The 22,499-nt window shown below is 28.3% G+C and overlaps 7 protein-coding genes across 7 annotated transcripts; 3 read left to right on the top strand and 4 right to left on the bottom strand.

Annotated features, from left to right (window-relative positions):
- Positions 1-7,405: 7,405 nt before the first annotated feature.
- On the top strand, positions 7,406-10,235 carry OCT59_003811 (uncharacterized protein; the record flags this gene model as incomplete). Its single annotated transcript, XM_025314568.2, has 6 exons — positions 7,406-7,681; positions 7,864-7,898; positions 7,968-8,055; positions 8,150-8,526; positions 8,594-8,694; positions 8,770-10,235. 6 exons carry the CDS (start codon positions 7,406-7,408, stop codon positions 9,795-9,797), a joined length of 1,905 nt encoding a protein of 634 aa, XP_025184972.2. The 3' UTR covers positions 9,798-10,235.
- Positions 10,236-10,594: 359 nt separating this feature from the next.
- On the bottom strand, positions 10,595-12,235 carry OCT59_003812 (uncharacterized protein; the record flags this gene model as incomplete). The annotated part of the gene is made up of 5 exons (XM_025314567.2): positions 10,595-10,763; positions 10,838-10,985; positions 11,063-11,153; positions 11,229-11,669; positions 11,747-12,235. 5 exons carry the CDS (start codon positions 12,233-12,235, stop codon positions 10,595-10,597), a joined length of 1,338 nt encoding a protein of 445 aa, XP_025184971.1.
- A 1,181-nt stretch (positions 12,236-13,416) lies between these two features.
- Positions 13,417-15,221, bottom strand: OCT59_003813 (uncharacterized protein). Its single transcript, XM_066147891.1, has 6 exons — positions 15,000-15,221; positions 14,855-14,902; positions 14,720-14,723; positions 14,405-14,530; positions 14,080-14,274; positions 13,417-14,003 (listed from the first exon to the last, which is right to left on the bottom strand). Exons 1-6 carry the CDS (start codon positions 15,121-15,123, stop codon positions 13,985-13,987), a joined length of 516 nt encoding a protein of 171 aa, XP_065996546.1. The 5' UTR covers positions 15,124-15,221; the 3' UTR covers positions 13,417-13,984.
- Positions 15,222-15,422: 201 nt separating this feature from the next.
- Positions 15,423-16,917, top strand: OCT59_003814 (uncharacterized protein). The gene is made up of 2 exons (XM_066147892.1): positions 15,423-16,708; positions 16,816-16,917. The coding sequence occupies exon 1, from the start codon at positions 15,472-15,474 to the stop codon at positions 16,702-16,704; it is 1,233 nt and encodes a 410-aa protein (XP_065996547.1). The 5' UTR covers positions 15,423-15,471; the 3' UTR covers positions 16,705-16,708; positions 16,816-16,917.
- Positions 16,918-17,214: 297 nt separating this feature from the next.
- On the bottom strand, positions 17,215-19,156 carry OCT59_003815 (translocon subunit; the record flags this gene model as incomplete). The annotated part of the gene is made up of 8 exons (XM_066147893.1): positions 17,215-17,243; positions 17,331-17,420; positions 17,503-18,500; positions 18,595-18,636; positions 18,722-18,739; positions 18,831-18,898; positions 18,989-19,041; positions 19,132-19,156. 8 exons carry the CDS (start codon positions 19,154-19,156, stop codon positions 17,215-17,217), a joined length of 1,323 nt encoding a protein of 440 aa, XP_065996548.1.
- A 121-nt stretch (positions 19,157-19,277) lies between these two features.
- OCT59_003816 (uncharacterized protein) lies at positions 19,278-19,827 on the top strand. The gene is made up of 2 exons (XM_025314564.2): positions 19,278-19,564; positions 19,720-19,827. The coding sequence occupies exon 1, from the start codon at positions 19,296-19,298 to the stop codon at positions 19,518-19,520; it is 225 nt and encodes a 74-aa protein (XP_025184967.1). The 5' UTR covers positions 19,278-19,295; the 3' UTR covers positions 19,521-19,564; positions 19,720-19,827.
- Positions 19,828-19,925: 98 nt separating this feature from the next.
- OCT59_003817 (uncharacterized protein) lies at positions 19,926-21,856 on the bottom strand (the record flags this gene model as incomplete). Its single annotated transcript, XM_025310201.1, has 5 exons — positions 19,926-20,047; positions 20,115-20,178; positions 20,243-21,158; positions 21,242-21,493; positions 21,579-21,856. 5 exons carry the CDS (start codon positions 21,854-21,856, stop codon positions 19,926-19,928), a joined length of 1,632 nt encoding a protein of 543 aa, XP_025184966.1.
- Between the last annotated feature and the right edge of the window lie 643 nt (positions 21,857-22,499).

A 22,499-nucleotide genomic window follows, 5' to 3' on the forward strand; every position in this document is an offset into this window, starting at 1 on the left:
ATTTTCTTTAACTGAACATCCAACGTTATTTCACGTGATTATTTGTGATCAACTTAAGACTCTCCTATTAAATTAAACTCCAGTTAACCTGTTAAAGCGTTAAAGTTTTTCAGTCAGCTTTAATTGTTGACAGGATAACACTATTAAACTCCCCATTAACTCCCTATCAACTTTTTAAACAGTTTTTACATCAAGTAAGTTAAGAATTTTTGCAAGTATATTTGTAATTATTTTATATTAGATACAACTTGAAGCTGTTTTTTTATTTTTTTTTTATAGTTTATAGAAAAAATTTATTTAGAAAGCAAAATTATTCAAAAAAAATCTTTTCAATAAATAAATAACTCTAAATATTAATAACGATATTTTAGCGAATTTAGATTATGTATTGATTAGTTGTTTAATTAAAATCTATTTGATATTTATTATTAATTATTTTTCAGTTAATTTATTAAATACTCTGAATTTTGTAAAATTTTTCTTTTGTTTTTTTTTAATAAACTAACTTTATAATATTTTTTTCCTTTTTTTTCTAGAAACTCCTTTTACTGGCTTCAGGTTAAAGAGGTAAATATTTTGGGAGAGGTCTTAAAAGTTTTTTTATATATTTTTTGATATTTTTTCTTACGTAGGAACGGGTTTTGATTAATTTTAATCAGTACTGCGCCACATAACTGATGATTGGCAAATTCCACAAATCAGCGAATATGAATAACAAAATTTCCCCAATTTTTAATAGTTAAATTCTCTACTTTTTATATGGATCACAAATTTAATATTAAATAAAAGTAAAAAAAGTTTCAAAATTGAAAGTTTTTGAAACTTACTATTATCTAAGTCTAAAAATTAATACTATATCAACAAAATAAAGAAAATTATTAAATAGGACCCCGGATATTACATATACAATTCAGTGGCAACTCTTTCGCAGATTGACCTAAATTTCACAAAAAAAAATCAGTTTTTTGCAATTATCTCTGGTTCAATTTGTATGAACTTTTTTTTGTTTTATAGCTCTCATCAAGCTCTACAAAATAAAAAAAATCCGCATGAATCAGATTACTGGATACTGAGATAATCGCAAAAAATGGAAAATAAAAAAAGAGCAAATTGGGTTTTTTTTTGGCAAAAAGTCAGTTGTGAGTTCTATAAGAAATGTCTGGAATTCTTATTAAATATATTTTTTTTAAAAAAAATATTACATTTCATTTTGAAATTTACTGATCAAAAATTAAAAATCTAAATCCAGGATTAGAACTGATAGTTTCTACAGGATCCCAGACATTACATATACAACTCAGTAGCAACTTTTTTGCATATTGACCTAAATTTCATAAAAAAAAAATCAGTTTTTTGCAATTATCTCAGCATCTAGTGGTCCAATTTGTACAAACTTTTTTTTTGTTTTGTAGCTTTTATCAAGCTCTACAAAATAAAAAAAATTCGCATGAATCAGATTACTGGATACCGTGATAATCACAAAAAACAGAAAATAAAAAAAGTGCAAATTAGATTTTTTTGGCAAAAAGTCAGTTGTGAGTTCTATAAGAGATGTCCGGAATTCTTATTAAATATATTTTTTTTAAAAAAAAAATATTACATTTCATTTTGAACTTTACTGATCAAAAATTAAAAATCTAAATCCAGGATTAGAACTGATAGTTTCTACAGGACCCCAGACATTACATATACAACTCAGTAGCAACTTTTTCGCATATTGACCTAAATTTCATAAAAAAAAAAATCAGTTTTTTGCGATTATCTCAGCATCTAGTAGTTCAATTTGTACAAACTTTTTTTTTGTTTTGTAGCTTTCATCAAGCTCTACAAAATAAAAAAAAATCCACATGAATCAGATTACTGGATACCGTGATAATCGCAAAAAACATAAAATAAAAAAAGTGCAAATTAGATTTTTTTTGGCAAAAAGTCAGTTGTGAGTTCTATAAGAGATGTCTGGGGTTCTGTTTCTACAAAATAATGAAAAAAAAATATTTTAAAAAATAATTTTAAATTAAAACTTACCAATCCAAATTCAAAAGAAGGATTCCAAAAGAAAACAAATACTTATAAAAAAAAAGAAAATTAAAAAAAGGAAATTTTTTTAAAAAAAATATATTTAAGCTTTCAAAAAAACTTACTTAATATTTATTAGGATCTGGAGGACCTCGGACATCACATATATAACTCACATTTGAGTTTTAGCAAATTCAATTAAAATTAGGTTAAACTCATAATTTTAGAAAGAGCAAATTGATTGAAAATTAATTAATAGTTATAATTATGAGTTTTAGCAAATTGTATTGATTTTACAAAGTCATATTTTATATTTGAGCAAATTGGTACTTTTTTTTAAATTTAACTTATCCTTTGTTTTTAACTTTATAAATAATATTTTTAAAAATATTAGTTTCGGGTCCGGGTCATATTTTGGCCAAAATTAAGTATAATTCCGGCCAAAATTAAGCATAATGCGGGCCAAAAACTGTCCGTTTAGTTTCGCAACATTTTATTTTTTGAATTTAATCATTTATCGCATATGCGATTTGTCGCTAGTCCCTTAATATCACGTGAATTTTTGGTTGATCATATGATTTACTTTTTAACTATAAATCAGCTGATTTACACAAATAAATTGATTAATTGATTACTAATAATCTCGTTGATCGACTCTCTCTCTCACGTTTGCTTTTTTTCATCTATTTTAATTTTTTCAACTAATTACAGATTGTTTTTTTTGATTCCCTTTTATTTGTTCTTTTTGATAATCTATTTATTTGCCATTAATAATACGGATGTCATTAATATGGATAATGAAAATTTTAACGAACCTCTTATTTCCGATGTTATCAATGGTATGTTTTATTTTTTTGGCATTTTCTTGGAGTAACATTAGTCAGTAAAGCCTAGAGTTAGGTTAGGGTTAGGGTTAGGGTTAGTTAGAGTTAGGGTTAGGGTTAGGATTAGGATTAGTTTATATTTTCTTTTTAATAATCTCTTCTTTTTTTTATTAATATGTATAGATTATAATAAAACAACCTTATCTAACGAAAATGAACATGCATTGTTGTATTCAAAGAAGAAGTTTACATCATGGGATGAGTGCGAAATCTTTTTAAATGAATGGGCCAAAAGACAAGGATTTCGAATTATTAAAGATCGTGTAACTCGTGATGATGGTATTATTCGCCGACGTACATATATTTGTTCTCATAGTCGTGTTTATGAATCTAATTCCACCAAAGATACTAGTACAAAAAAGATTGGTTGTCCGTTTTTAGTTAATGTTTCATGCCCAAAGTCAAAGAATGACGAAAATTCAGTATTCATTAATAAGATTAATGACCAACACAATCATTCACTAAGTACATCAAGTATTATATTTGAAGAATCTAAGAAATTTACTCCTTCAATGATTGATGATATTAAATTTATGACTACATCTTGCAAATTTGGTGTTACAGCACAGAGAAAATTTCTTGAAGGGAAATATCCTTCACATCCTATAGATTCAAAGGATCTTTATGCTACAATTCAAAGTTTTCGTCCTACTAGTAAATCATTATTAAATGATGCTGCAATGATTTCAAATTGGCTTGATGAACAAAAAGAAAATGATTCACGTTGGGTAGTTGCTCGTGGATGGGATAATGATAATACATTGACACATTTATTATGGATGGCTCCAACCCAAGTTGAAAATTGGATACAATATACTGACTGTGTCCTTAATGATGTTACCCATAAAACCAATAGATATGGGATGGCACTGTCATTGTTTGTCGGATTTGATAATAATCGTCATAATATCTTACTCGCTCAAGCACTTTTAGCAGATGAAAGTATTGAATCTCATGTATGGATGTTTAATCAACTAGTGCAATTAACTGGTGTATATCCATCTGTTATAATTACAGACGCAGATCCTGCTGTAGATGCTGCTGTTTGTCAGGTTTTTCACTCAACTTACCCTATTCATTGCGCTTATCATATAAGTCAGAATCTACACAAGAATCTTAAAAAGTCACTAAGCAATAATTATGAAAAATTTCTTGAAGATTTTTATAGATGTCGTAATAATTTGTCTGAAAGTGGCTTTGAACAACTATTTGATAAACTTATTCAAGATTATCCAAATGCTAAATCTTACCTTGAATTTTTGTATAGAACAAAGATGTACTGGGCGCACTGTTTTACCAGTTATAAGTTTACAGGAGGGATGATAGCCAGTTCCCGTGTTGAGTCTGTAAATTCATGTTTGAAACGTTTGCTACAAAATCAAATATTTCATTATGTAATCTTATGACGGAAATTCACAGAATGCTTGATATGCAAGATAAGGAAAATGAATATAATTTTTGGCGTATGTCAATTCCAATCAAAAAGAATCCAAAAACAGTTAACTTTTTATTCACTAAAGTTGATGAGTGTCTTCAAAAATTTCTTACACCTACAATGCTAAAAATGCATCAAGATGAAATGAATCAATCAGTTTATTATATAGCGAATTTAGTAGATTTAGAAAGTATTGAAATTTTAGATGAGGTAACTATCATTTACTTTTTTATTATCTATTGACTATTGTACGTTATACATGCTTATTTAATTCAATAAATTCAAATAGGAAAATGTGACTTTATTACACGATGATATTGACACTCCACAAACGACACTAAAGCAGATGATTAAATTTGTTGAATTTCAAAATATTAAAGAAATATGGTCAATTAGCGTTGGAAACTCATCAAAAGTCAAGCACTATGTCATTTTATTGCAAAATAATGGACATATATGTTCATGTCTTTCAATTTTACGATGTGGAATTGTATGTCGACATTATTTTCAAGTAATGTTGGCTACAAGCAATGCAATGTTTCATATAAGACTTATTCCAACACGATGGTATAATGGTGAGAGAAATGGTTCAAATGAGTTATTTATATTTGCTGACAAGTATATGCAAGAACAACTTATTATTACATCTGATTATCATGATGCAGTACCATACTTGTGCTCTATTAAAGATTATCGAGAAGAAAGTTTATCATTTTTAGAACAGAAAATTGCTTATGGGAAATTGCATAGTGCGTATAAAAAAGCATTAAAAAAGGCATTACAGACAGATTTTAATTCACAAAATCTTATTAATTTACTTGAAGAATTTGCTGAGAATGATAATATTGATGAGCAGTCAGAATCTGATGAATATGAGGATGATATCAATGATAAAGAAAATGTTAATCCGACGTTGTTGAAAAATCCAAAACCTCATCGTGGAAAAGGTCGGCCAATGGGAACAAAAAGAATCAAATCAGCTCATGAAATTCCGAATCAAAGAACAAAGCATCAACGTCGATGTAAAAAGTGCGGAAACATTGGTCATTATTAAAAAAACTGCAAGATTCAACGTACAAGTGAACAGTAGAAAATATTGTTTATATTGCTTGTTAACGTTAATTAGGGTTAATAACTAGACAATGTATTGTATTTGCTTGTTTGTAATATAATATTTTAAATCGTAAATTTAATAAATACATATTTATTTGTATAAAACGAAATCACATGACATTTTAATAAATCATGTGATGGAGGGTACTAGCGATAAATCGCTATAGCGATAAAAAACAAAACTCTTATTTTTTAATAATTATTTATTTAATTTATTATTTTTATTAATTATTATTTTATCTATAATCTACATATTTTAATTATAAAAATTGGCAGTTTAATTTATATTAATCATTTATTTTTTTATTGATAATAAAAAAAAAGATTATTAATTCATATTTTGAGTTTTAGCAAATTAGTATAGATTTGAAATGTGATAATTTGATTTTTAGCAAATTAGGTCTATTTTAGCAGGAGCAAAAAGTACTTAAATTCATGCAGATCAGTTATGAGTTATATATGTGATGTCTGGGGTCCTGGATCTGGTATCTCAACTTTAAAGTGAGTTTTTACAAAAAAAAGAAATATTAAACCTGTTTTTAACAATGCAACAAATTTTCTTTCCTATTTATCTTATTATCTAAAATCCAGTAAAGGATGGGTGTAACAAGTACAGCAGGATTACTAATCATAGGTAAAAGTTGTCTTTTTTTCTTTCTTGATGAGACCCAAATTTATGTTTAATGCATAAACATCTTTATGATTACTTCTATCCATGCTTTTTGCATCATATTATTAATTAATAACTTTTAAAGAATTTATCTTGAGAATTTTTTAAAAATACTTCAAAATTATTTACTTGCTAATAATTACATTTATTATATATTTGGTTAAATTTTACAAAGAATTTTCAATAAATTTTACAAGTTGTTTATTTTCAAATACTATACAAATATAATATTACTTATTTTTAATAAAATATAGTAAAATCTTTTAGTTTAAAATATTTTTTTATTTATATATAAGATATTCAAATATAGATTTTTAAAAAAAGTAAATTTTTATAATAGAATCAGGAAAATTAAATAAAGATTACTGTAATAATTTCAGAAAAACTATATAATATAAATTATCTTATAATTGGTCAGTTAGTTGTTTATTTATATAGCTTATTTTAGATATATGAGTAAGTTATAGTAGGGTGTGAAGTGGTATCAGGATTTTATCAAAATTCTCTAAACTAATGCAAAAAATCTTAAAGTTACCAGATGTAATAGCTGGAGTTCTTTATAGTTGTATAGCTTATACCTACACTTACTATTACTATGAAGAATGTGAGTTTTTTATGGAAAAAAAATGAAATATAAAAAATGGATTGACTTTTTTTACAGAGCTACCTTCAGATATAATATAATAGTATAATTAAAAAAAAGAAAAATTATTATAAAATTTTCTTATTTTACCAAACATTTTTATTTAAAAGTATTTTTACAGTAATTTTTTTTGAAAATTTAATATAACTTTAAATTATGAAATTCTATTAATAGTTTTTTTAAAATTAAATTTGATAAAAAAAACAGAATTTATTAAATAAATCAAAATTAATATTTAAAATTAACTTTTATAATAATACTTTTAAAAGTAAATTTGCAAAATAAATAAAAATACAAATACTATATTTTTTCTATTTATTAAAGTTATTTTTATTTATTTTTTTTATAAAGTTATATGATTTTTCGATATAATTGTTACCAGAAGTTTAACATAAGTTCCAAAAAAGGTAAATTTTTATGCTAGTTGCTTAATGTTGGCCGGAATTAAATTTAGCGAAAAAAACAAGAAAAAAAAGATTTAAAAGGCAAAAATGACATTCAAAAAACTAGGTGTGACACATGTGATAACGCGTGATTCTGCCCCGCTTTTAGACGTCCCCTAATATAGTAATGATCGACCTATCAACCAACCATTTTTTATCGTGGCATTATACAAAAGGAAATATCTACACTTTTTCTTTGTTATGCGTCATGAAAATCAATACATTTTTCTTTTAGAAGGACGAGTATTTGAGTGTAAGACTGGACTTATTAAAAGAATGTCGGGTCTTTCGATTACGGAGAATTTACTCCAAAAGAATAGTGGTTCACTTGATGGCGGAGGCGGCGGATCTGGCGGATCTTCGGAAAATTTCCGTAACCCTGATTCGGTACGAGCTATCGCGGCTTTTTTTGCCATTTTAGCTACAACTCTATCAACATTATCTGTTTGGTCTCATCTCAAAAACTACAGAAAACCGGTACGTTCTTTTTGAAGTTTAGTTATATAATTTCTAAAAAAAGGGGGTAAAGAAAAGAGAAAAAGAGGAAAATTATATATCAACCTTTGGAAATGAGCAAAGTTTTGCCTGTTTTGAAAATGAAGCTTCCAATTATTTAGTTTTTTCATACTTACTTCATATTTTTTATAATAATTTACTAGTCCTTACAAAGATATGTAGTGAGAATAATAATTATGTAAGTCAGGTTCAACTATATTTGTTAAAATAATATATCATTATAAATTAATTATCGATTCCTCTAAAGGGTGCCGATTTATGCAATTTCATCGTATATTAGCTTGGCATCAACTAGTGCAGCAGTTTACGTTGACGGTATAAGAGATATGTATGAGGTTAGTTATAAAATATGATTGTTTACTTTTAAATAATCAAATTAATGAAATTAAAGTTAATCTTCAATTAATTTAATTTATTCAATTTATTCAGGCATTTGTAATATATTGTTTTTTCAACTTACTTGTGAATTACTTGGGTGGTGAAAGGTCATTGTTGATTTTATTACATGGACGTCCCCCAACGCCTCATCTTTTTCCTGTCAATATTTTTATTAAAGATATGGATGTCGGAGATCCTTATGCTTTTCTGTTTCTCAAACGTGGTATCCTTCAATATGTTTATTTGAAACCGATTATAACAGTTCTCACAATGATATTAAAGTGGGCCGACACTTACGGAGAAGGTCATATTGAAGTTAAAAACGGTTATATTTGGATTTCCCTGGTATACAATGTTAGCTGTTCGTTATGTTTTTATTGTTTAATAATTTTCTATGTTTGTACCAAGGATGACTTGAAGCCATATCGGTGAGTTTTTCTGACGTCTTTATTTACTTTAATTAACGATCATTAATTTTTTTATTTAAAAAAAAAGACCTGTGCCAAAATTCTTGTGTGTAAAAGCTATAATCTTCTTTTCATTTTGGCAAAGCTTTGCGCTTTCAATTCTTGTGTCTCTAGGAATTATTCATGATAGTAGGTCATAAATTTCTTGAAGTATTTTATGCTTAAGTTTGTACGTTATTTATTTTAAATTATTTTGATTTTTAGCTGATGAAGGATCTGCAGAAAGTTTCTCGGTATCAATTCAGGATTTTTTAATAACAATTGAAATGTTCTTTGCAGCTTTGGCTCATAATTACGCGTTTTCTTATAAAGATTATATCGAACCAAAGATTCAATCAGGTCGTATGCCGATTAAATATGCCTTCAAAGATTGTATGGGATTTAAAGATGTAATTGAAGACACTATGGAAACAATTCGAGGTTCACGATTTAATTATCGAACTTTTGAACCGGCTGAAGGTATGGCACATATTGGACCTAGTAGAACTGCAAGGATTATGGCTGGTTTAAGATTTACAGGTGGTGGTGCTGGAAAATATTGGCTCCCTGATCAACGGACGGCATTATTGGATGATGATAGAAGGAGTTTAAATTTTCCTGACCCAGATACGGATGATGAGATTGAGGCTATGTATGAGCATAGCAGAAAATTAGGAGAATATGGAGATTATAATTTCCCAGTGATTTATTCAAATATGGGTGGATATCCTAGTCGACCAAAACCCAAGAGAAAACGTACCATGTCTAAAAGGAAACAGAAAGGTAAAAGTAAAGCTCAGAGCATCTTTGATACGGAAGAAAGTAATTCAGAGGAAGATATTGAAAATGGGTTAAACGTAAAATCTGGAAGAAAAGAACGACAAATAAGCGATCTTCCGCCGTATAGAGAAGGTTGTGTTGATCTCATCAGAGAAGTTCCTAACGGGTACGGTAAGCGATATGAAAGTTATGCCGACAGGTTAGGTACTTCGCTTCCCACTTCATCAAATAAATCTTCAACAATGCTACCATATTCTTCTGCATCAATGAGGGATCCATTTATTCAAATTCCAACTACTTCTAATAATACCTTACAACCTTTACAAATTAACCAAGTGTCTAAAGAGGAGACAGAATCAGATGAAAATAATGAAAATGACGATCCTCTTCGTTCGAATCGTGCAAGTTATCTTAGCACATCAATACAATCATTAGAAAAGAATATTTGGAACGATGATATCTGGAAATTATGATCATCCCAATTTAATTTAATTTAATTTAGTGAAAAAAAAAATACAAATAAGAACCATTTTAAGTAAATTTGTGAAAGATAAGTATCAACAAAGCATCGAAAACAGACAATAAACTGAATCTGAGCTTAATTATTGAATGGGTTTGAATCATCAAATCCTATCCAAATCCTAACCATTAGTAAAATTAAGGAACTAGTGTTTTTATTTATTTTATTTTATTTTATTTTATTTTATATATATATATATATTTTTTTTAAAAAAAAAATAGACTGTAAATTCTTTGTTGAAAGGGACACTGGAAATTCAAATAGTTTTTTATTGTAAATTTTATTTAACGAACGATTGATTATCAGTTTTCTGAATTTTTTTCTTTTCTGTAAATTATTTTATATATATACACTTTTTTTTTGTTTTGGGGTTACATAATATTTTTTTTTCAAAATTAAAAAAAAAAATTTTTATAATCGATTTTCTGTTTTATTGCATTTTGACTAACAAAAGAAATTGAATTTTATTGAAATACTTACAAAATGAAAATTACAAATACAAACCTAGTAATACACAAAAGAAAGAAAAAGAAAAAAAAATAAATAATAGTACAAAAAAAAAATTTCTAGTTTTTTTTAAAGAAAATCTATATAGTATTCTTATTCTACAGAGAAAAAAAAAATTTACAATAAAAAACATCACGTCAAGTGAACAATGAAATTTGAAAATCTTTAAATAAATAAATAAATACTAAATAGACTAATCTTTTTTTATATTTCGAACCCTTTTTATAATTTGTCTATCTTTTTTTATGTAAATTGATTTTTTTTTTTAAGAGCATTTTCAACAGAAGAATCAAATGGATGTCTAACAAGTAAATCATATAATTTGTCAGGAATTTGTTGAACAAGCTGTACAGTTAAACTTATAACAGATTTGGCATTTAACTCTGGCATAGTTCTCAAAAGTTTCATTGGGCTAAATAATAAAATATGATTTAATAAGTATTAAAAATAAATATACATATACATAAAATAAAAATTTAAACATACCTTTGCGCTTCTAAAAGTTGATCTCTTATTAAGATAAGTTGTGCAATAACACATAAAATATTTAAATGAACTCCATAAGCAAATAAAAAATCCCATAATTTTAATACTTGTTCAAGAGGTGGTGTACAGGCACAAAGTGTAAGCACAGCTAGAGAGATACAAAAATGATATTTAGTTTATACATATAAAGTGAAAAAGAAAAAATTAAAATTAAACGTTACTAACATGATAATGCATATATTTCTGCAGTAAGGTTTTTGGATTTTAAGTAATTAAATAATTTTGGATCAAGAATTTGGAGACATTGATCCAAAAGCTATACAGAAAATAAAAAAAGAAAATGATTAACATAATTTTTAAATTCAAAACTATATATATTAGGAAATCTTACCTTCAACCCGCAATGAACTCCTTGTAAAGTAGGAGTTACATACAAGGGACAACAAGTCTGAATAAATGTTGCAAAAGAAAAAAACGCATCAATTTCTGACATCGTAAATAAGAACGGCGCCGCAAGAACATTCATTCCTTGGACATAGGTAATTGGTTGATTTCCACAAGTCGAGAATGATTTCATTTTCCATGCGAGCGCATTTAGAACGCGAATTAACATTTCTTCGTTAACTCGCTCTAAAAATTTTTTGTCTGTAGCTAATGTTCTAAAAGTATCATTCCGAACTTTATCATATACACAAGATTTACCCTTCTTTATAAGGTGAACATATTCATTTGCAGATACATGATATACTCCGAGAAAATGTTTCCAAATTTTTGAACGAAGAGATGTAGGTCTTATTAAATGTTGAACCGAAGGAGCCAATTTTGGTAGATTCTATTAAAATAAATTTAAATATATATATTTATCCAATTTTTTAATGTGATGATATAGAAATAATCAAAAATAAATACCTCTTCAGGTAAACCTTCAATGAGAACCATTCGCCTTAATTTAGATAATGATGCTTTAACTTCTCTTTCAGTTCTATGTGTAGTATTTAAAATTTCTTCAAAAGTATTTGGTGGTTTATCATTTTGTTGAGAAAAAGTTCTTCTTAAGTGTGCGGAACTTAAAGCTGGTGTTATTATATTATTTTTAGTCCAAGCAATAGAACGTTGACGTAAGTTACCAGGGCTTGAAGATGATTGAGTCTTTGATGATGATTTATGTTTGTTTTCTGTTATTGTCTGTTTATTAGTAGTACCACTTAATGGAATATTTTCTTCGGAATTCAATCTCATTGTTGTAAGATTCGTATTTGACCGTCTGAACATTTTGTTTTGTTGTTGAGAAGAGAGTTGTGTTGTTGATGAATTTATTAAATTTGAAGGTTTTTCGTGTAATGCGCTTCCGTATGGTGATAAACAAAGTGCTGGAGGAAGAATAAGAACTGGAGCCATATTATTTTTGGAAAAATTTACAGAATTCGGATAACAAAATGATAAATTAAAAAAAAAAGAAAAGAAAAGAAAAGAAGGAAAAGGAAAAGAAAGGTAAAGTTATATATATATAAATAGCTTTTTTGTTTTTTTTAAAAAAAAAGTATAATTATTTCCGGTATAAAAAGCAAAGAAAGTTTGTTCTATTTAATAAAGTTTCTAACATTTAGTAAATTGAAACAAATAAATATTTTATCAATTATGCAGCAAGTTTACGGTGAGAAAGTTATGCTGCAGGGTATTGTCTACTAGTTTCTATATATAGTATTATAATTTTATTTTGCCTGCAGGAAAATTAAATAAGAAAACGAGAAAAATAAGAGAAAATTTTTTTTTTTTACGAACTTTCTAGAGATAAATTTATCATAAATAACCTGATTTTCATAAAAAAAAACCTGTTCAGATAAAATAATGATACGATAAATAGGAAAGTGAAAAAAAAAATTATTTCATCGTGAGAAGACAAATATTTATGTAAACAACAAATTCTTTTAAAAAAAAAAGATTTACATTAAGGGACGTGCAACAAAAATAAAAAAAAAAGAAATAATTATGCTTTTTTTCCCGCCCCAAATTGAATAATTGAATCACTGATGAATAAAATAGAGAAGGCGGGAAATTTTTTGTTGCCCATTGTCCTTTTTTAGTTCGATTTATACAAGTATACTAACCCTTTGTTGAAAGTAAAAAATCTTGATGACAGATATGATCAAATGATCAAATCATCTAATAATCTTATATTCTATTATTTCAAATAATGCTTTAATATTACCTAAAATTTGATAAGATTTGCTTTTTTTTTCGTGACAGGTATAAAAAAAACTGTTCCATGATTTTTAACAAGTTCTCACTCCTGAATTTTATGTTCATTGATGATATTTCGTTAGTACGTACTATATTTATATAATGATATTTTATGATATCACGATTTTCGTGTAACTTTGATTCGCGTCGATTCGGTTGATTTGAAAAAAAAAGTATAAAAAATTGCGATGTATGACCCTTTTTTTTGACCTCTAAAATAACAAATCATTTTAAGAAAACAAATTCACGTTCTTGAAATCGATTAAATTTAAAATGACTATAATATTTATATACAATAAATATATAAAATATAGCATATCGGATATATAAATATATTTAGTGATACAAATGTAAATATGGTATTTTATTTTATTGAATTTACTATTTTTAATATGTAATGAATTGGCAATCAATTAATAAAAATAAAATAAATATTAGATTTAAAGATAGATGAGAAACAAATTAAAAATACTTGAAATTCGCGGAAAGATACTAAATAGATAGATAGATATATATGTGTGTATGTACGTATATATAAATATTATATTATTATAAACAACATAACATTATCTATTAATCTAAAAGAAAAAAAATTTTTTAAACTTCTATTAAAAGAATGATAGAATTGAATAGTGATTATTATGCACAAAAATGCAAAACACAAAACACAAAACACAAAAGAAACCCCACCCATGAAAAAAAAAGAAACTTAAAACAGCTAACAGCAATTGCAACACCCGTTCGCTTGCTGCCAATCTATTAATAATATACTGTAGTATGACACATCAAAAAAAAAAAATAGTAAAAAAAAATAAAAAAGAATTATAAGTTAAAAAAAGTCTATCTCCATTATAAAACAAGATTAAAACAAGTACTGAAACCCGTCAGTGAGCTGTTGAATATATTTTAGAAATGGTCGGTTTTCCTAATTTGGATAATGCAAAATTAAAACTTTTTTTAAAAAAACTAAAATGCGAAGATGGTTTGCATTATTTTTATACCTTGGCCGACCGGGACGACGTCCATTGTGTGGAACTCGAGCAGGCATGTGACCTCCTCCGACTTGTACTATGTCTTTAGTAATGATTTCACTATTATGTATCGAAGCTATGGGTTTAAACTGGTTATTCTGATTATTGCTATTCACTTTTTGTTGACTAGTAGTAGCTTGACTAGTTGACGCAGCAGCGTCTTCACTGCGGATGTACATAAAGTGATTACATCATCACAAAAAAAATTTTTTAATTTTAATTTTTATTTGGCTAAACTTTTTATCTAATTTTGGTGCGACAGAAGGAAGAGTAATCATTATAATTATTAACTCACGCTTCGGCATCCTGTTCGGTATATCCTGCAAAATATCTTTTCGAATTATGACTAACATGATACATGCGTGTCGTTGGATCATAATATGGTCCACGTTGTTTTCTTGCCCATATTAATAAACTGTTCCTAATAATGAAAACGTATTGGAACGACGGAAAAATTTTAACAAAAAAAAAAAATTTTCAATTGCACCGATTTGTTAGGATTATTAAAAAATTTTTTTTTTTATTTGTATTATTATTATAAATGAATATATATATGTATATATGTGTGATATATACATATAATTTTTTTTTTTAAAAAGAAAAAGCTTACCAGTCTTAAAATTATTATTTAACCAAAAGGAGTACAAACCAAAAAGGTCCAGGAAAAAAATGAAAGTCAGGAGGTCAATATTATTATTACAATTTTTTTTTTTTAAAAAAAAAAAAAATTTTATTATAAAAATACCAGCTGTTGCTTGAATCGCTGCTTTTCTTTTAAGATCTTTTTTGGTTTCTGGTTTTTTTTTATTAAAAATTGTACGGGTTAGGAAAGGAGATGAAGCCACTTTCAACACAGCCAAATATGATAGTAAATAAAAAGCTAAATTTACCTTGAGCTATAATTTTTGAAAAATTTAAACTTGTGTTCGACGTTGAGTTGTTGTTTAACTTTGACGTATTATTATTTTGTTTTGCTGATAACGTTTCCACATTCGTTATTGTATTGGTTGTCATATTGGTGCGTTTTTGTGTGAAAAAAAAAGGATAATTATAAAGTTTTTCGTTTAGCTCCGGTTTCTGGTTTGTTTACTTATCGAGTGAGAAGACAATCTGATATCGGAGATGATTGCACTCATGCAGGTTATTTTCTTCCAAATTAAGCTTAATGTGTCACGCTAGGTTGATCTTTTAGTAGAATTTCAACTAACATCATTATAAAATACTATTATAAATATCCGAAAAAAAATTAACACAAAATTAAATCTTACATAAATCTCGTTAACTACTCGTGATAAACGTGTGGATCTTATTTCGTATCTTTTTTTTTTTACTTCGCAAGTAAGCCAATTTTTTAAAGTAGAAATGTCGTCTACACAACTTACTAATTCTGACCTTTCAGCTAAAGAAGTTGAAGAAAAAGATTCTAACGAACCCGAACCCACTTTGAATGTTCAAGATCAAGAGGTACAAAGTGAAATACAAAAGGACAAAGTTCTTGAATCGGAAACGATCACTGAAGAACGAAAAAATTTGGAAAAAGAAAATGTAATTGAAGTTCAACAAAAAAATGTTGATAACCATAACGTTTCAGATAAAAATGATTCAAATCAAGAAGAACAAGTAGAAAAAAGTGTGACTTCCAATAATGTGAATACGAATGAAATTGAACAAATTTCACAAGAAAATAAAGATCAATCAACGTTATCAGTATGGAGTGCGGTTTGGGATGAGAATGTCCAAGGATATTATTATTGGAATACTTTAACTAATGAAACTACTTGGGAGAATCCTCATAATAATAATTTAGCGGCTCAAAATATTAATCATGATTATTCACATCATGATTATTATTATTCTCAATACGGTTATTATCCTGAAGCTTATTATTATGGATATGATCATTCTGCTTTAACTGCTTCCTCAGATATGACAACTACTGCTGTGACGACTACGGAACCTTCTACAAATCCTTTAGAATCTATTCTTGATAGGATTGATAAGGAAGTTAAAACTAAACTTGATGGAAATTCATCAAAAACAAAAAAAACATCATCTACTTTCAATTCTCAATATAATGATCAACAAGATCAAATCGAACATCATCAAAAAGATGAAAAAGATGAAAAAGATGAAAAAGACGAAGAAGATGAAAAAGATGAAAAAGTTGAACAAACTTCATTAGTTTCTTCTTCAACTGATTTAGATCCTTATTATGATCAAAATCAAACGACAACAAATGATTCAGATTATCATTCATTTCTAGCAGAACATGGTGGAAATGATGGTGAATATAAAGTTACTGCAAGATTCAACGCAAGAACTGGAAAGTTTCAACGTGATCCTACTTTGAATCCTGAAAAATTTTCTGCCGACTCAAAAGCTATTAGACAAATGTCCTATTTTTTCGATTATGATCAATTTGCTGAATCCAGGGGTTCTTCCTCTTCTAATAAAAGACTTTCATCTGACGCTTCATTAGGGGATTCGATAAAAAGTCCAAAGAAGTTGAATAAAAAAGATATTGAAATGTTTAAACAAAAAAAGAAAGAGAAAAAAGATATGAAGAAAAAATCTTGGTTACTTAGTGATGATTAATTAGGTATTGTTTTTATTTATGAAAGATTAGAATTAGCGTTATTTCTTTTCTTACATATAATATAAAAATCTAATTTTTTATATTTTTATTTGATTGTTACATTCATGTAGAAATATATTATTATTGTTTAATATTTGTTTTTAGAATTTCCGTCCTTTTTTTTTTATTGTTAAGAAAAATATATTAATTAAATAAAAGTATCTTGATCTTTTAAATTTATTTTATTTGAAAATGTTTATGTAAATAATATAAGAAACTAAAAGAAAAGGAAGTTAATCTAACTTTTTATGCGAATCAAACCAGAAAAAAAAAAAAATTTTTTTCCAGTTTATTTTTTAGAAAAATGTCTGTATGTATATTATTAGTGCTTTGTTGCATGGTTCTATATATTAAATAATTATTTTTTTTTTTCACACACTCTTCATCTAAAAAACTCCTTTACTATATATCTCTCATTGATTTTATGTTATAATCAAAATTTGTTTTTTTTTTAAGCAAAATGAAAACATTTACAAGGAAATAATAATAAATGATATAACTAATTAATGATATAAGTCAGCTAAGTTATAGTATTGTAAAATAAATGTTCAATGTTATAATTAAAACAATAATGCATCGATACCACCTTCAGCTACTTGTTCTTTAACAAACATTTCAAAATAGGAGTATATGATAGTGACAGCTAACAGTATACCAGTGCCAGAACCAAGTGCACCTTCAAAACGAAAATAATTTTTTAAATTAATACTACAAACTTAATAAAACGAATAATAATCCAATGTTGCACAGATACTTACCAAGCAAATCGGCAAGAACGGATAAAGCACCGATACAGGCGCCTCCGAAAGCTGCCGCTGTAGGAATAACCCGTTTCAATTCCTTATACGTTGAAGTATCCCGATGCCCAGTAATCGTCATACCCTGATCTTTAAGTTGTTTTGCAACTTCACGTGGTGAAGAACCTGAAACTTCAATCCAAGTCTTTGAGAAAAGAGCACATGCAGTTAACATAAATAAAATATATATTGTTGTATGAATAGGATCTAAAAGAGAATCTGTGATACTATGTGGCGGAGACATATAATATGCAAGACCTGCAGATGCATAGTTTTGATTTGAACCCTCATGAGGAGTCCAAACACCGAGAAATCTAACAAGTAAATTGTCCGGGAATCGAGTGTATAACATTTGAGAGATAAGGAAAATATTGGAGGTGAGAGCAGATTGGAGCATGATAGGCATATTTGAAGTGTAGAAAAGTTTGACCGGATAAGTTCCACGTTGACCACGAGAACGATTAGATGTTACAGGAAGTTCAACCCGGAAACCTTGAAGATAAATCACAATAGCGAAAACAACCACAGTAGACAATAAATTCATGATATTCGGTAAATTTGTTCGGTAAAATGCTTCTTTCAAAGCACGCGTTTTATCACCGCGGGTAATAAGTAAATGGAATAAAGCAATAATTGCTCCTTCGAATTCAGGTCCACGGCCGGTATTAACAGTTGTAGGACTGAATGCCTTCCAAACAATGGATTCACAAATGTTTGTAGCGATAAAAAGTGAAATGCCAGAACCAAGTCCATATCCTTTTTGCAAAAGTTCGTCCAAAAGCATAGAGATAAGACCGGCAACAACAAGTTGGATAATAAGTAATAAACAAACACCAGCTCCAATTTCAGAGGGGTTACCGTACAACCCTGTCATTACGGACACAGTAGCTTGACCAAAGGCAAAGACCATTGCGAAAAGTTTTTGAGCACCACTAAACAACGCTCTATCTTCTTTCAAACTGAAATCAACCTCAATGAGGTTAGCACCAGCTAAAAGTTGCATGATCATGCCCGAAGTTACAATGGGTGTAATACCGAGTTCCATCAATGTACCTCTGTTTGATGCAAGAATTACACGCAACCAATACAGGGGATCTGAAGAATCGGAGGACATGATACCATAGAGTGGAATTTGCGAACACACTAAAAAAATGCAAAGTGTGACAGCTGTCCACAATACTTTGTGACGAAAAAGAACCTATAAACATAAATGTGGTCAAATAAGTCCCACTCATTCTAATTAATTTAAACCAAGCATCCGGCTAAATTATCAACAAGATTAAATATACCTTTCGGTCTGGTGGTATGACCTCCGGAAGTATGCCCATGAAAGGCTTGATGAGATGTAGAAATCGGTCTATTTTAAAAATGAGTTTCTATTAAACAGACAAGTTGAAAATGAAAGAAAATAACAAATTAACAAAATCAAACTCAAAATTATACATACAGCCCATTGGAAACAGTTAATCCAAAAAAAAAGCCCGGTGAATAAATTGGTTGCTGGTAAGATAAAAGTATAAAATTTAACAGTCGTGTAGAATATTTATAAAAAAAAAAAGTTAATAAATCAAATATCTAAACTAGGCGAACCAATTATACACATCCACGATTTCATATGTATTTAATTGAAGTAGTACATAACACTTATCAATTGATGATTTGTTGATTTATTCTCTGCATGGATAGTGAATTATTGGTCATTAATAAGGAAATTAAGCCACCATCTTTTAATTCTCGAGCTTACAAAAATTAAGATGCCAAGACCGCAATCCACACAAATTATTGTTGGTCCTTCAGGTAGAGGGCCTTCTGGAAGTTCAAGCAATGGTGGTGGAAATTTTTTTACTCGATTTCTCCGAGAAGAAATTTTTGCTCAAGATAAACGACCGGGAAACATTGATATCTTGATTTCTACCGGATTATTTGCCGCAACCATTGCTTTTTTGCAGAATTATGGTGTAGAATTGTTGTCCATATAAAAAAATTCCTTTGGAACTTTAGATGCTAGAATAAAATTACAAGCGTATGTTTGGCATATTTTTTTTTTGATATCGCTTAATTTTGAAGTTAACGCAAAAAACGCTTCCTTTTCTTCTTAGAAAAAGGAATAAATTAATATTTTTTAATATAGGCTATTTTTATACAAGAAGATGCTCATTTGTTGATTAAATATTTTAGGATTTTTTCTGACAAAATGAAGTTTAATATAATATACTGCACACACATTAAAATAAAGTTTTTGCTGTAAATAAAAAAAAAATCAAGTAGCTACTTAAGTTTTTTTACAAATCTTGTAAAGTAAAATTGATGTTTTTACATTTATTGATCTCACGGATCTATAATCCTACTCTCTATCGTCTAGATTGGATTTTTTGGCATATCCCTTAAAATAGACCCGTACACCTTGAAATCAATCCCCATTTAATCATTATAATCAGAATCAAACCCAATAACATACTAAAGATTATTGCTATTGGATAACCGCACATTACAATTGCCGGACTCCCTATAAAGCATCAATAAATTATTAGAATCACACGCGTCCCGTAAAACAAATTCACTATATAAGTTACCTTCGTTTTGTTTTCGAATAGCTTCTGCAGCTCCATCCCAAGCTTGTCTTCCAAATAACCGATACTAATAAGAGAACAAATTAATAAATTTTTTAAAAAAAAAATTTTTTTTTTTTTTTTTTACCTACATGTGTAGGTGATGGAAGGCCGAACAAGACTTGGTACCATAATTTTGGCCCGTATTTCAATAATACTTTCGGAAGATAGGGTAAACAACCTATATCTTTAGCCAAATCATCCATGTAAGGTATCATATCAGCTTCTATAGTATGTCTAGCGGCATGATAATATCGTTTTCTCAAAGTTTCTTGATTACTTCTAATACTTTCCTCCATCTCATCTTGAGTTGGCAATTTAGAGTATAGTTTGCCGGTCCATAAACTTGTAACATATTGAGCTTGTAATTCGCTAACAGGCATAATAGCTCCAATAGCTTGAACTAATCCGATGAAAGCAATATTAGGTAATTTTGGAGGGAATATGTATTTATACAACCAAACCAAATTTTCCCTATATTCTTCTTCAAATTGCTGTTCAACTTTCTCGCCACCACTGATAATTTCTTTATCCAAAAAAGCAAATTTAATATCATACCCGGTAGCATATATAATCGCATCAATATCACTTAAAACACTTCCATCCACAAATACAACTGAACTATCTGATTTCAATTCGGAAATATTGGGTTTTACAATAATCGTACCGGTGGAAACACGTTCCATGAATTCAGTTTTAATAGTTGGATGACTAGCACTTGGTGCTGTTTTTGGAGCGAATTCGGGTGGATGAGGACCAACTGTACAATGTGCTATGGCTTTTACTATTAAATCTCTAATAGGTGCTGGGAGATATGTGTTAAATCGAGTTGCCAAGTGGTCAGAAGGTAAGCTGCCAAAGATACGACGGGGAAGAATCCACGGAAGAGTTCCTTTACGTGTACATAAATAAACTTGTGAAGCCACCCCGGATAATTCGACAGCAATATCCATTCCACTATTTCCACATCCAACGACAATAACTCTTTTATTATCATAATCTCCTGGTCTAATAATCCATTAGAAGAAAAGTTAAAATCGGCAATTTAGTATAAATAAATTTATTCGTCATAAAATCTTTCATTAAATTACTTTCGATAAAAATGAGAGTGCATTTGCTTCCCGACAAATTTATCCATTCCAATGTATTTGGGTAACCGAGGATATCGATGATGTCCAGTGCATACCATTACGTATTCAAAAACTTCTTCACATTCTTCATTTTTCGGATTCGAATAAGTTACCTTCCATTTTTTGTCTGATTGAATTGATAATCGTTTCACAGGAGATTGGAATCGAATATAAGGGTTAAGTTTGAATTTTTCTGTGTATAAATCAAAATAACTATAATTGATAGAAATCATAGTAGTTATATTATATGGTATTTTAATAAACGGAAGAAATTCAAAAGTTCTTACACTGTTTTTACCTTGCCACTTTTGAATTGTGTAAAAAAGTTGGCCATTCATATGGAACCGGAAAATCTGTAAAGGACATAACATCTTTGCTTGTGATAATTATAATGCTTTTATAAATAGAAGAATGTGGATCTTCATTTTTATCATCAATCTCGGTATATCTCCAAAGACCTCCCGTATGTTCCGATGCTTCGAAACATACTGGTTCAAGATTATCATCGATACATTGTTTAATGCTAGTTAGTCCTGATGGTCCTGCTCCAATTATAGCGACTCGAGGTTTTGACATTTTTTTTTTTTAAATATGATAATATATGATAAGAAAGATTATAAACAATTTTTTTTTCCTATCGAGAGTTGTCTTGAAAAAAATCTCGGAAGTATCTTACGAAATTGCGGAATATATATTGAATTATTTGTTTAGTTTGTGTAACTGATCCTATGGCCGCCTCAAACAAAACTTTTCTTCAAAGAGTTAGTGGACATTGATATTTCAATCAACCTTAAAAGTTGGATAAAATGAATATACATTTTTACAATACAGTCAAAGTTCTCTATAGCGAATTTTTATATAGCGAATAATTTGCTATAATGAAGAAAAGTTCAGGTACAGATCTTAGTATTTATAATAAAATGGCTTTTAGTATAGCGAATTTCTTACTATAACGAATTTTAATCTCCGGCCCGTGGGATTCGTTATAGAGAACTTTGACTGTAGTCTTATATACAAATATATATTAGAAATTATAATGATAATTCAAAATTAGATTATTAATTGGTAAAATTTAGGTCTAAAATTATTAGGTCTAAAGTTTTTAGTGGAGCATGAACTCTTCAGAATGAAGGGTTTACTTTTTTTAAAAGTTAAAAATTAGGTTATGCAATTTTCTTGGCATCCAGTAGTCTAATTTTTATTTTATTTTGTGGCTCTC

This window comes from Rhizophagus irregularis, chromosome 12 (assembly GCF_026210795.1).
Source record: "Rhizophagus irregularis chromosome 12, complete sequence".
NCBI classification, from domain to species: domain Eukaryota; kingdom Fungi; phylum Glomeromycota; class Glomeromycetes; order Glomerales; family Glomeraceae; genus Rhizophagus; species Rhizophagus irregularis.

What these genes read in the sequence shown, in the direction of transcription:
- OCT59_003813 (XM_066147891.1), bottom strand. Translation starts at nt 15,123, where the DNA reads ATGACAACCAATACAATAACGAATGTGGAAACGTTATCAGCAAAACAA. An exon ending in TTCAAAAATTATAGCTCAAG is followed by an intron (nt 14,903 to 14,999) that starts GTAAATTTAGCT and finishes AAAAAAAACCAG; the next exon opens with AAACCAAAAAAGATCTTAAA. An exon ending in ACCGAACAGGATGCCGAAGC is followed by an intron (nt 14,275 to 14,404) that starts GTGAGTTAATAA and finishes GTACATCCGCAG; the next exon opens with TGAAGACGCTGCTGCGTCAA.
- OCT59_003814 (XM_066147892.1), top strand. Translation starts at nt 15,472, where the DNA reads ATGTCGTCTACACAACTTACTAATTCTGACCTTTCAGCTAAAGAAGTT.
- OCT59_003816 (XM_025314564.2), top strand. Translation starts at nt 19,296, where the DNA reads ATGCCAAGACCGCAATCCACACAAATTATTGTTGGTCCTTCAGGTAGA.